At 53.6% G+C, this 12178-nt stretch overlaps 1 protein-coding gene across 1 annotated transcript; it reads left to right on the top strand.

The window, feature by feature from the left end:
- Positions 1-5737: 5737 nt before the first annotated feature.
- NAGS (N-acetylglutamate synthase) lies at positions 5738-11590 on the top strand. Its single transcript, XM_003786287.3, has 7 exons — positions 5738-6182; positions 6724-6998; positions 7112-7325; positions 7594-7774; positions 8654-8825; positions 8920-9102; positions 10060-11590. Exons 1-7 carry the CDS (start codon positions 5793-5795, stop codon positions 10211-10213), a joined length of 1569 nt encoding a protein of 522 aa, XP_003786335.1. The 5' UTR covers positions 5738-5792; the 3' UTR covers positions 10214-11590.
- Positions 11591-12178: the final 588 nt, after the last annotated feature.

Here is a 12178-nt window from a genome sequence, read left to right as displayed (position 1 = left end):
TTTTTTTTTTTTTTTGCAGTTTTTGGCCGGGGCTGGGTTTGAACCCGCCACCTCTGGCATATGGGGCCAGCGCCCTACTTCTTTGAGCCACAGGCGCCAGGAAGTATCTCTCACAGAGGACACAGCTAGTGCCACAGCAAAAGCAACTGTGTTTCACGTGTTTGAGGAACATGACGAAGTCCACATGGTGGAGAGGATCGAGCTGACCAGGGCTGGAACAGTAGGAGATGAAGTCAGACAAGTAGCTGGTCACCACAAAGACTTTGGCTGTCACTTTCAGTGAAATGGGAGCCACAGGAGAGTTCAGAGCAGAGGAAAGACAGGACTTACCTTTCAAAACATCACTGAGGCAACTGTGTGGAAATAGAATTTGGGGAGCCAGAATAAAAGCAGGGAGACCATGCAGGAGGCTATTCTTTGAATCAGGTGGCAGCCTGGAGGTGGAAAGCAATTTGGATAAATTTTATGGGTAGAATATATAGAAGTTGGATTTAGGGAATGGAAAAAAGAATCAGGGATGACCAAAGATACGGCGCTCTGAGAAAATAGGAAACTGAGTTACCGTCAACTGAGATGGGGAAGATGTGAGTAGTCTTGGCCACAGGGCGGGGGGATGGAGCTCTGACTTACATACACTGAATGGGAGGTGTCTATCATGTGTCTGTTACAGATCCAAGAAGCCAAGTAGGCAGTTAGAGACACAAACCTAGAGTTCAGAAGAAAGGTCTAGGCTGAAATTTAAAAGGTAGGGGTCATCAGCATAGAGTTGGTATTTAAGTCATAAAACTAGAAAGGCCCCAGGGAGAGAGAAAGGAGGGAGGAAGGCCAAGGCCTTAGCCCTGCCATTCTCCAACAGTAAGAGATCAAGTGAAAGAGGAGGAACAGGGAGGAGGCGTGAGAAGCAGCAGCCAGCAAGGAAGGAGGAACCAGGGCTCCTGGAAACTAGTGAAGAGAGGAGGAGGGAGGGGACAAAGTTTGCCAATAAATAGGTCTGGGGGAGGGGTGGCACCTGGGGCTCAAAAGGGTAGGGTGCCAGTCCCATATGCCTGAGGTGGCGGGTTCAAACCCAGTCCTCAGCCAAAAATGGCCAAAAAAAAAAGAAGGTCCAGGGGAGAAGGGCTGAGAATTGACTCTTAGATTTAGCAACACAGTGGCCATCCATGACCTTGACAAGCAAAGTTTTGGTGGGAGTTGGGGAGACAGCCTGTGAATCAGAACAGGAGTGAGGATCTAGAGGCAGAGACTTTTGTCAGCTATTTCCTGAAATTTTGAAGCTAAAAGAACCAAAGAAATGGGGCAGTAGGCAGTGTCCAGGGAGTGGAGTGGGGGATTGAGGCCAGAGGTTTGTAATGATGGAGAATAACTGCCTGTGTGTCCTGATGGGAATTTTGACCATGGAGCAACAAAGGGGAGACTCAGAGCAATGGCCAGAAGGGAGTGGAGGGGGTCACACACCTGGGAAGGCACAGCTTTAGTTGGGCACGGGGTTATTTGTCTATACTGACAGGTGGAAAAAGAGACACCGGTACAGAAACTTATCTGAGAGCTTCTTTTTTCTCAGTAAAGCAAGAAGCTGAGAATTTTAGGAAGATTGCGGGTGGGGGGGAGGCAATGAGGAGAGAAGAGGAATGGTTGTTTGGGAGAAAGAATGAATGGCTTCAGCCTGGCAACACAAATCAGATGTTTCTAGTTTGTGGTTATAAATTTAAAGTGAGACCAACCTGATACAGTAGCTCATACCTGCAATCCCAGGGACTCGGGAGACTGAGGCTGGAAGATGGCTTGAAGCCAGGAGTTTGAGACCAGCCTGGGCAACATAGTAAGACCCCCCCATCTCTGTTAAAAAAAAAGAAAAATGTGGGATCAGTGCCTATGCTCAGTGGTTAGGGCGCCAGCCATATACACTGGGGCTGGCAGGTTTGAACCTGGCCCAGGCCTGCTAAACAACAATGACAACTACAACAAAAAATAGCTGGGTGTCGGCGGCACCCCTGCTCAGTGGGTAGAGCCCCAGCCACATACACCGAGGCTGGCAGGTTCAAACCCAGACCCGGCCTGCTAAAACAACAATGACAACTGCAACAAATAGCCAGGCATGTGGCAGGCGCCCATAGTCCCGGGTACTTGGGAGGCTGAAGCAAGAGAATCTCCTAAGCCCAGGAGTTTGAGGTTGCTGTGAGCTGTGACACCACAGCACTCTACCGAGGGCAACATAGTAAGATTCTGTCTCAAAAAAAAAAAAAAATGTGAGACAGGTTGTGCATCTTTCTCTAGCCATCATCTATGTTCAGCTGCGTGGTGCAGACACAGAATAGATAGAGGGTGGATTCAACCAGGGTTTCTGGCAGAGGAGTGTGACAGAGCCAGAGGGCTGACCTGCCTCTGCCTTTGGCTGGACCTGGGTGTACCTGTGTGTCTTTGTAGATAAGAGCAGATGGCACTCGCAGGAGAGGTCTGTGCTTCTCTGGGTGTGTTTATGTCCTGTGGTTGTCAAGGACTACAACTGGGCTATTTTGTGTGTTCTCAGTATCTTTCCATATCTGTGTGGATTCCTCTCTGTGACACAGTGACTGAGTCTCTGCAAATGTGTACAATCCTGTGTGCAAACATGTCAGAGTGGATCTGTGTCTCTCTGTGCACCTGTGTGGTGTCCATACCCATGTATCTCCCTATCTGCAGGTGTGTGTCTGTGTGACTCTGGATGGTGTAGGACTCCATGTTTGTGTACCTCACGGCTCTCTACACACCTGTGTGTCTACATGCCGGTGTATCTGTGCATCTCAATGGACAGTGAGTCTCTGTATTTGTGTGCTGTGTGTATCTATGTGCTTGTCTCCCCCTCAGGTGCTGTAATGTGAGAATTTCAGATGTCGACCCCAGACCCCTATCCTGCCCAGACTCCTGTTACCTCCATGCCCCCAGTGCTGACTTGCAGCCAAGAACAACTATATTGGCAGGCAAAGCTTTGGCCTTCAAACCAACTCCTATGCTAAGGGTACCCTGGGGCTCTGATTTTGGACACGTTGACAACAGGCTCTGCTCTATACAAACAAAATATACAAACAAAACAACCACCAAGTTTCAATAAGGGGGAAGAAAATTTGCACTGGAACCACAGACCAAGAATGACCCTGTGGGCCTTCAATTCAGAAGGGCAGGGTCAGGGAGATGCTGACCTCAGGTATCCACATTCATCTCCTCCAGGAAACAGAGCCAGTTCCCCTACCAGGAGGCTGGTCTTCCTCTAGGAAGAAACAGTGGGGACACAGTGGCCCTAGGTCAATGGGCCTGGAGTTAATCATCTACTCAGGGTATCCCTGGGCCCCATTGGCTGCCTAGGACACAGCCCTCTGGGATGAAGCCCAAAGGAGTCAGATGCCTCTTCCCAGCCAGCATCTGCCCCCACAAGCTCAAGGGAAATGGCCTATTGCAGTTGGCACCAAGCACTGGTCCCTCTGGAAGCTCCCAGGCTGAGAAGGAAGACACAGCCCTGCCCTCAGGGAGGTCCAGTCTGGGATCCCTAAGAAGAGAGTGGCTAGGGAGGGTGGGGACTCAGATTATGAGTTTGGACAGACAGCTAGGAAGGGGATGGACATTTGAGATTTGGGCGCTGAAGGTGAGAAAAATTTGGAGAGGAAAACTATTATGCCCCAGGGTCTGAGACCACCGCTGGTGGATTCTGAGAAGTATCCTCGGGAAGAAGGCGGTAAAGAGGAAAGAGGCCCTGGAGGTGACGTCAAAGGGATGGGGGTACAGACTCTTCATACCATTGCTTCATGCCTTAGTCCCTGCCTTGAAGCCCAACATTTCTTAGTAGAAAAATGGAAAAACCAATGAGTCAGGCACAGGTCAGCTTCCTCCTCCTGCATCTCCTTCTTGGGACAGTGTGTACATGCGTTGGTCTGTACACACTACCCCAGCACCCCCTGGAATACTCAGAAGAGAAGCTCTCCATTTAGGCAGAGCCCAGGAGTCCTGATTCCTGGCATGGAGAACACAAAGTCCCATGTAAGGAAAGAAAGAGCTGGAGGTGGGAACTTAGAATTCCTAGGGTCTGGCCCTAACACTGACAAGCTGTGTGACCTTGGCTACGTCACCTCCCCTACACAAAGGAGAGGGCCCTATTTCTTTTCTTTCTTCTTCTTTTTTTTTTTTTTTTTTAGAGACATAGTCTCACTTTGTCTCCCTCGGTAGAGTGCTGTGGCATCATAGCTCACAACAATCTCTAGCTCTTGGGCTTAGGCGATTCTCTTGCCTCAGCCTCCTGAGTAGCTGGGACTACAGGCACCCACCACAACGCCTGATTATTTTTTGTTGCAGTTTGGCCAGGGCCGGGTTGGGGCCAGCGCCCTCCTCACTGAGCCACAGGCGATGGCTGGTGGAGAGGGCCCTATTCCTCCTCTAAAACAAAGAGTCAGACTGGATAAGAGTGTACCTGAGAGCAGGATGTGAACAGACAATGGTCTTAGGTTGGTAACATAGTATTAAGTAACATTGAATCACATCCTGTGAAAGTTTCCAGTCTTTCAAGTCCTTTCCAAATCTTGCTTAAGAGCATGGACCTGCACTGGGACACAGTGGCTAACGCCTATAATCCTAGCACTTGGGAGGACAAGGCGGGTGGATTGCCTGAGCTCACAGGTTCAAGACCAGCCTTAGCCAGAGTTGAGACCCTGTCTCTAAAAATAGCCAGGCTTGGTTCAGCGTCCAAGCTCAGTGGTTAGGGCACCAGCCACATACACCAACGCAGGTGCATTCCAACCCTGCCTGGGCCTGCTAAACAACAATGACAACTACCAAAAAATAGCTGGGTGTTGTGGCAGGCACCTGTAGTCCCACTACTTAGGAGGCTGAGGCAAGAGAATTGCTTAAGCCCAAGAATTTGAGTTTGCTGTGAGCTGTGACTTCACAGCACTCTACCAAGGGCGACAAAGTGAGACTCTGTCTCAAGAAAAAAAAGAGCATGGACCTGGTGGCTCCGTTGTTACTCCCAGCACTCTAGGAGCCTGAGGTGGGGGGATCCCTTGAACTCAGAAGTTCCAGACCAGCCTGAGTTAAGACTGAGGCCCTCGTCTCTACAAAAAATAGAAAGTGCCTGCAGTCACTTGGGAAGATTAGGAGGAAGACTTGCAGTCATTTGGGAGGATTAGGAGGGAGACTTGCTTGAGGACAGACAGCTCGGACAACTTAGCAAGACTTCATCTCTAAAAAAATGAAAACAAAACATAAATTAAACAACAAAATTTCTCTAGGTAGTCCCCAGTAGCTGGAATTCGGCAAACTAAGTATCATTCTAATCCTCTCTCAGCTCAGTCAACAGCAAGGCTGGCACTCCTCCTCCTTACTTCTGCTCTTCCCCCAACTTTTCATTCAACGCCTCCCTGAGGCATGTGCTAACTGCTACCTGCTCTCCCTTCTTACCCTAGTCAGAGTCCCCTTTAATCATTCAAGACTCCGAAGACTCCCAAAGCCACCCATGGGTGGGCTGAGCCTTTCCTGGAACCTGCCTTGGCAGCAGATTAAAGACACCCCGCCACCCTTAATCACAGCCTCATGACTCTAGATAGCGGGTTCAGTCCCTCCAGGGGCAGAGATCCTGGTGGCTCCACCCACTGACCTGTGGCCTGACCCTCCTTAAATGCACCCAAGAGGCGACTGCCGGCCCCCTTCCTGGACCCCGCCCCGGCTTGATCCAGCCCCGCCCCGCTGCAAGTTAAGAGCCCCCCGGTGCCGGACGCTCCAGAAGGCTGCCACTCTTGGTGGGGGCGGGTCAAGAGGATTTAGTTGTCGTCATGGCGACGGCTCGGATGGCCGCAGTCCTTCGGGCCGCGACTGTGGGCAGGAGGCTGCGCGGCTCCCGAGGCACTGATGGCGCCCGGAGGCTGAGCGGTACCGCGCAGCGGCGGGCGGCGGGGAGCGCCAGCCCGGGGCGCCAGCTCAGCACAGCCTGGGCGCAGGCCCAGTCCCCGCGGGAGGAGGCAGAGGAGCCATCGTGGGCGCCGACTCCCGCGCCCCCAGTGGTCTCTGAGTCCTCTGAGCCTCCCGCTGGCCGCTCGCTAGTGCAGCGGGACATCCAGGCCTTCCTGAACCAGTGCGGGGCCAGCCCGGGAGAGGCGCGCCACTGGCTCACGCAGTTCCAGACCTGCTATCATTCCGCGGACAAGCCCTTCGCCGTCATCGAGGTGAGCACAGCATTGGCTTTGTCACGGCAAGGGGATGGGGGATGTGTGGAGACCTTTCGTCAGGCCTGGCAGCAACGGCTGCACACTGAGCAGCGGAAGAGAAGGGTCTCGAAAGAACCTAGACAAGTGCTAGGGATGGGTGAGGTTATGTGCTCCGCCAGAAGCCTCGCACCAGCCTGAGTGAGCTTAGGGACCTCAACTCGTCAGGTGGGATGCTCTGTAGGCACCCCACCGTGGGCGCAGTTAGTGGTCCAGAAAGATCTGGACTGGAGTCGCTTGCATTATCCCTGGCCCCAAGGTGTTCCAGAGTCCAAGGTCGAAGGGAGGAGTGGAGGGAGGAACTCTAATATGAGATAAGGGAGTGGGAAGACCCAATGGGGCAAAGGGCGGAGCAAGTGGGCACCACTGGCCAGAAGCGGGGCCTAATAGCTTCCTGTGAAGGGTGGAATCACCTAAGCGACCCGAGAGCCAGGCTGTGGGACTAAGTGCCTCAGGGCAGTGTCACACACACACCCCCCATCGAACATCTCCTCCTCCTTAGGTGGACGAGGAAGTGTTCAAGTGCCAGCAAGCTGTATCCAGCCTGGCCTTCGCCCTGGCCTTCCTGCAGCGCATGGACATGAAGCCTCTGGTGGTCCTGGGGCTGCCCACCCCCACGGCGCCCTCCGGCTGTCTTTCCTTCTGGGAGGCCAAGGCGCAGCTCTCCCAGAGCTGTAGGGTGCTGGTGGACGCTCTGCGACACAACGCTGCCACTGCAGTGCCTTTTTTTGGCGGTGGGTCAGTGCTGGGCGCTGCTGAGCCAGCTCCTCATGCCAGGTTAGTGCTGGCCCTACCTGCCCCGGCATTCTCAGTGCTCGCTACTCCGCCAGTCCTGCCCAGTCCGGCGGTCCTGGAGGGTCCCCCTCTCGAGCACCACGTCTGGCCCACAGCTACGGCGGCATCGTCTCGGTGGAGACTGACTTGCTGCAGTGGTGTCTGGAATCGGGTAGCATCCCCATCCTGTGTCCCATCGGAGAGACCGCCGCGCGCCGCTCAGTGCTTCTCGACTCGCTGGAGGTGACAGCGTCTCTGGCCAAGGCGCTGCAACCCACCAAAATCATCTTCCTCAATAACACAGGCGGCCTACGAGACACCAGACAAAAGGTGCGCGCCCCTACCCTTGGCACACTCCCCTCGCTAGTATGGGCCTGCCTGTCTGAGCACCCTCTCTGGAGCACCTCGCACTCCTCCCTGACTGGCCGCACGCAGAGTCCCAAGCAAGCTGGGTGGGTAGGAAAGCCGAATGGAGCTCCGGGAAGGGAAGCTAAGGGCAAGATGGCCAGAGAGAAGTCAGTGGAGCAGGCCTGGGAGTCAGGGGAGCCGTCTGTGGCCGGCTATGGGCTGGAGGCTCATCCTCTCGCTCTGAACGCAGGTCCTCAGTAACGTGAACCTGCCCGCCGACCTGGACCTGGTGACCAACGCCGAGTGGGTGAGCACCAAAGAACGGCAGCAGATACGGCTCATCGTGGACGTACTCAGCCGCCTGCCTCACCACTCCTCGGCTGTCATCACTGCCTCCAGCACGCTGCTCACTGAGCTCTTCAGCAACAGAGGTGAGGATCACCGGTGGGCAGGGGCTGGGTCTCGGGAGTGACCCTTCCCCACCGGTCCGGAAGCCACAGGGGGACATCACCACAATAGCTTCCAGCTCCTGCCCAAACCTAGTGGAGATGAGAGAGGAGGAGAAGGACCTCACTAGGATGGAATTTGGGTGGAAGAGGTGGGCGGGGCTTGAGCGGGTGGGCAGGCCTATGGATGGGCGGGGCTTGTGCGCGAGACCAGGCGGGCTGTACTAGATTAAATGTGGGAGATAGGCGGGTGGGTGGGACCAGGGGCGGCGAGGATGGATAGTGGGAGACAGGCAGGGTTAAGGAAAATAGGTGGGGAAAAAAAAAAAAAGAGGCTCGGCGCCTATAGCTCAACCGGCTAAGGTGCCAGCCACGTACACCTAAGGTGGCAGGTTCGAATCCCCAGCCCGGACCCGCCAAACAACAATGACGGCTGCAAACAAAAAATAGCTGGGCGTTGTGGCGGGCACCTATGGTCCCAGCTACTTGGGAGGCGGAGGTAGGAGACTCGCTTGAGCCCAGGAGTTGGAGGTTGCTGTGAGCTGTATGCCACGGCACTCTACCCAAGGGGACAGCTTGAGGCTCTGTCTCAAAAAAAAAAAAGAAAGAAAGAAAGAAAGTAGGTGGGACTACAGGCGATGGGCAAGACTTGGGGGAGCAAACTCCGACTGGGAAAAGCATCTCCTTGAGTGAAAAACATGAATACGCAACAGAAAGCACTTCATTGCGGATGTCTCCCGGAGAGGGAACTCAGACCGCCAGCCCCTGCCCTACTTGCAGCCCCCACCGGGCGGCACGACGTAGGAATAGGTGGGGCCGGGCTCCCCGGCTTAACCTTCCCCTCCTGCCCCATCTCTGTGGCAGGGTCCGGGACCCTGTTCAAGAACGCCGAGCGGATGCTGCGAGTACGCAACCTGGACAGCCTGGACCAGCGCCGTCTAGTGGGCCTGGTCAACGCCAGCTTCGGCAAGAAGCTCCGGGACGACTACCTGGCCTCGCTGCGCCCGCGGCTGCACTCCATCTACGTCTCTGAGGGGTTAGCCTGCAGGCCCCAGAGGGCGGAGTCCGAGGGACACAGGTAGCTTTGGGACAAAGAGAAGTCCCAGCCTGCCTCTCTCCTGATGTACCAGGTACAACGCGGCAGCCATTCTGACCATGGAGCCGGTACTTGGGGGCACTCCGTACCTGGACAAATTTGTGGTGAGCTCCAGTCGTCAGGGCCAAGGCTCCGGCCAGATGCTGTGGGAGTGCCTGCGGCGGGACCTGCAGACGCTTTTTTGGCGGTCTCGGGTCACCAACCCCATCAATCCATGGTACGTCCTGCCCCTCCCAGCTCTGGACTGGGTCCCACCCTCCCTCTCCTTTCCAGCCTTTGCCAACCATGCCCCTAGGTTCACCAGCTGAGAAGGCCTCCCTCCTCCAAGGAAAGGCCCTGCCCAGTGTCACCCTAGTGACATGTCCCAGGGTGCAACCCACAGGGAGTCTGGGATTTCCCTAGAGGTAGACCACACCTAACTCTGCTTTCCTTAAAGCAAGTGGCACCTCCTAAGCCTCACACATCCTAAAATCCTTCTGGCTCTATTCCAGGCCCTTACACCTCCAGTGGAACTCCGCCATTCTCCCCTCTTCCTTTTGCAGCTAGCCCCTCATCCCTTATCACTCAGCTATGTGGGCAATAAGAAGTGCACAAGAACCCTCCCCTCTGCTGCACAGGCAGGGTGGAGAGAGCAAGGAACGTCCTCACTCTGACCTTCCTAGCTCTATGATTCTGGCAAGTTATCTAATTTCTCTGAGCCTTAGCTGCTTCTATGAAGTAACAATACCAGACTCAAGCCCCTGCCGTGAGGATAAAATAACAGGTCCTGGATGGGTACATAGCAAGTAGTAGGTCCTCAATAAATGATTTTACAAAAACAGAATCTGCATGGTGGCTCATGCCTGTAATCTTGGCACTCTGGAAAGCCAAGGCAGGTGGATTGCCCGAGCTCAGGAGTTCAAGACCAGCCTCAATAAGAGTGAGACCCCATCTCTATTAAAAATAGAAAAACTAGCTGGGTATTGTGGCAGGCATCTGTAGTCCCAGCTACTCAAGAGGGTGAAGCAAGAGGAGCTCTTGAGCCCATGAGTTTAAGGTTGCTGTGAGCTATGATGATGCCAGGGCCACTGAGTGAGACTCCATTTCAAAAAAAAAAGCCAGAATCAGCTAATAGTGAACACTGAACTCTGGCCTTACTCTAAAAGCTGCTTTCACTTAACTGCCCCCAACCCAGGTACTTCAAGCACAGCGATGGCAGCTTCTCCAACAAGCAGTGGATCTTCTTCTGGTTTGGCCTAGCAGATATCCGGGACTCCTATGAGTTGGTCAACCATGCCAAAGGGCTGCCAGACTCCTTCTGCAAGCCAGCTTCTGACCCAGGCAGCTGACCCTCACCATAGACCCTGCAGGCCCTGGGACAGCCAGGGTGGACCAAAAGCCATGCCCTGAGGGTGACCCCAGGCAGCCATAGGCTGAAAGGGGCTCATTGGCTGAGGGATATGTAGAGGAATCAGCAGCCTTGGCTCTACCAAGAGTGGTGCCCAAGTGGGACAAGCACAGGAAGAGGGGTGCCCACCTAAGCCCACTTGCCCCAAAGCCACAAGCAGATGGCTTCAATATTTAACCTGGGAATGGGGGTGGGGGGTGCAGTGGTGCCTTCCAGGGCTATTCTCAGGGCTAATATGAAGAGTGGGCCAGATTTCTGTGGCCTCTGTGCTGTGTTTTGAGACTCTCTTCCCCCAAATATCACCCCTGCCTGCCTGATATTCTACCACTCATTTTAATTCCTTGGGGTCTTGCAGTGATTTTCCAGGAGGCATTGATTAAAACAAATACCTATCTAAGAGTCAGCTCACAGTTGAAAGGAAATTAGAGTTACCCTCTGGACTAGGATCTTGAGGGCTGGGGACTAGGGGGCTTCTGAGGAAGTGAAGGAGCTAATGAGATGGAGGGTCCCAGGATGACTTGCCTGGGTGTCAGCAGACCTGAGGGGCTTCCCATCCCTAGGCCATTCCACAGACCAGGCAACAGCAGCCTAGCTCCTTCCCTGTGGGTGCCTTCATTCCCACAGTTCCCTTTCCAGGCAAGGCTCAGGGCCAAGCCCAGACAGGTGTAGGTCATCATTCACCTTCAAGAACTACAGCTAGAGCTGCTTCTGGGGCTACACTTTTTGTCACAGGTGCAAGGACAAGAAGGGACACATTCAATGAAGAGACCATCAAGGCAAAGCCGGGGCAGTGATAGAACCCAAGAACAGCCTCTGTCTTCCTCCAGGGAATGGGTCATGTTGAGTACACATCTGGGCTTGGGTATGAGATAGGCCTGACCTGGAATCCAGCTGTGCTAGTCTGGATTTGCTCTGTGGCTTTAGGAAAACTGTTCACCTTCTCTGAGCTACCATTTCCTCATGTGTAAAATGTAAAACACTCAGCTTCATAATGGACACTTAATGCTAGTTCTCTCTAGCTGCTCTCACCAAAGATTTCTTCAAAAGTACAAGTGCCAAATGGGGAGGAAAAGACAAGTTACAAGAGGGGTTGGGGTAAGAGAGCAAAAGCATATAGTACTGTGAGGATTTTGAGAGTCTTAAAAAGAGCCAAAGATCTGTGGGAAATCCAGGAACAGGGGAAAAGTCATGAGGAGGACCAAGGTGGAGCTTAACTAGATATGGTCTTTCAAGAAACCCAAGATCTGAGCCAGCGGCATAGTGCCCAGGAGAACAATGAAACAAAACCAAATGTCTATATAAAATGTTTATTTTTGGAGGACTGTGTGGTCTGGTGTTTGGAAGGGCATTCCACCCCCACCAGGCCAACCACAGAACTAGAGACAGAGGTGGCAATGGGGGAAAAACTGGCCACTGCCTGCTTCACCCCTGCATAGTCCAGAGCAGACCAGGTCCTGCTCTGCTGTCAAGGTAGGTGACAGAAAGCTGATACTGTTTCTGCCCCAGCATATCCTGAGAACCCACGTGACTTCTGTGGTGCCCAGGCCCTCTGCTCCTCCTGGGCCTGATGTACATGTGTCGAGTTTCCAAAGACTCGAGTCTCTGGAAAGCACAGCAGAGCCTGCCTGCATCTGCCAGGTTAAAAAAGGAATTTTTCACATTTGCTCACTTCTGATCTCCATCATCCTTCTTTGTCTCCTACTCTTAGCACCCACACCCCTGGCCACCTAATTCCCTTCCAGGGCCAGGAGGCCCGGGGAGCAGCTGGCCTCAGCTCTCCTAATAAACAGAAAAAAGAAAAACCTGTGAGGCATTAGTGCCAGGGCTAATCTTCCCAAGGGTCAAGCCCAGGAACTTGGGAAAAAGACCTGCCTCTTAACAATGCAAAAAAAAAAAAAAAAAAAAA

The sequence above is a fragment of the Otolemur garnettii genome, unplaced genomic scaffold (genome assembly GCF_000181295.1).
Source record: "Otolemur garnettii isolate 467f Iridium unplaced genomic scaffold, OtoGar3 scaffold00018, whole genome shotgun sequence".
Taxonomy (NCBI): Eukaryota; Metazoa; Chordata; class Mammalia; order Primates; family Galagidae; genus Otolemur; species Otolemur garnettii.
This window is presented reverse-complemented; position numbering and strand designations above follow the sequence as displayed.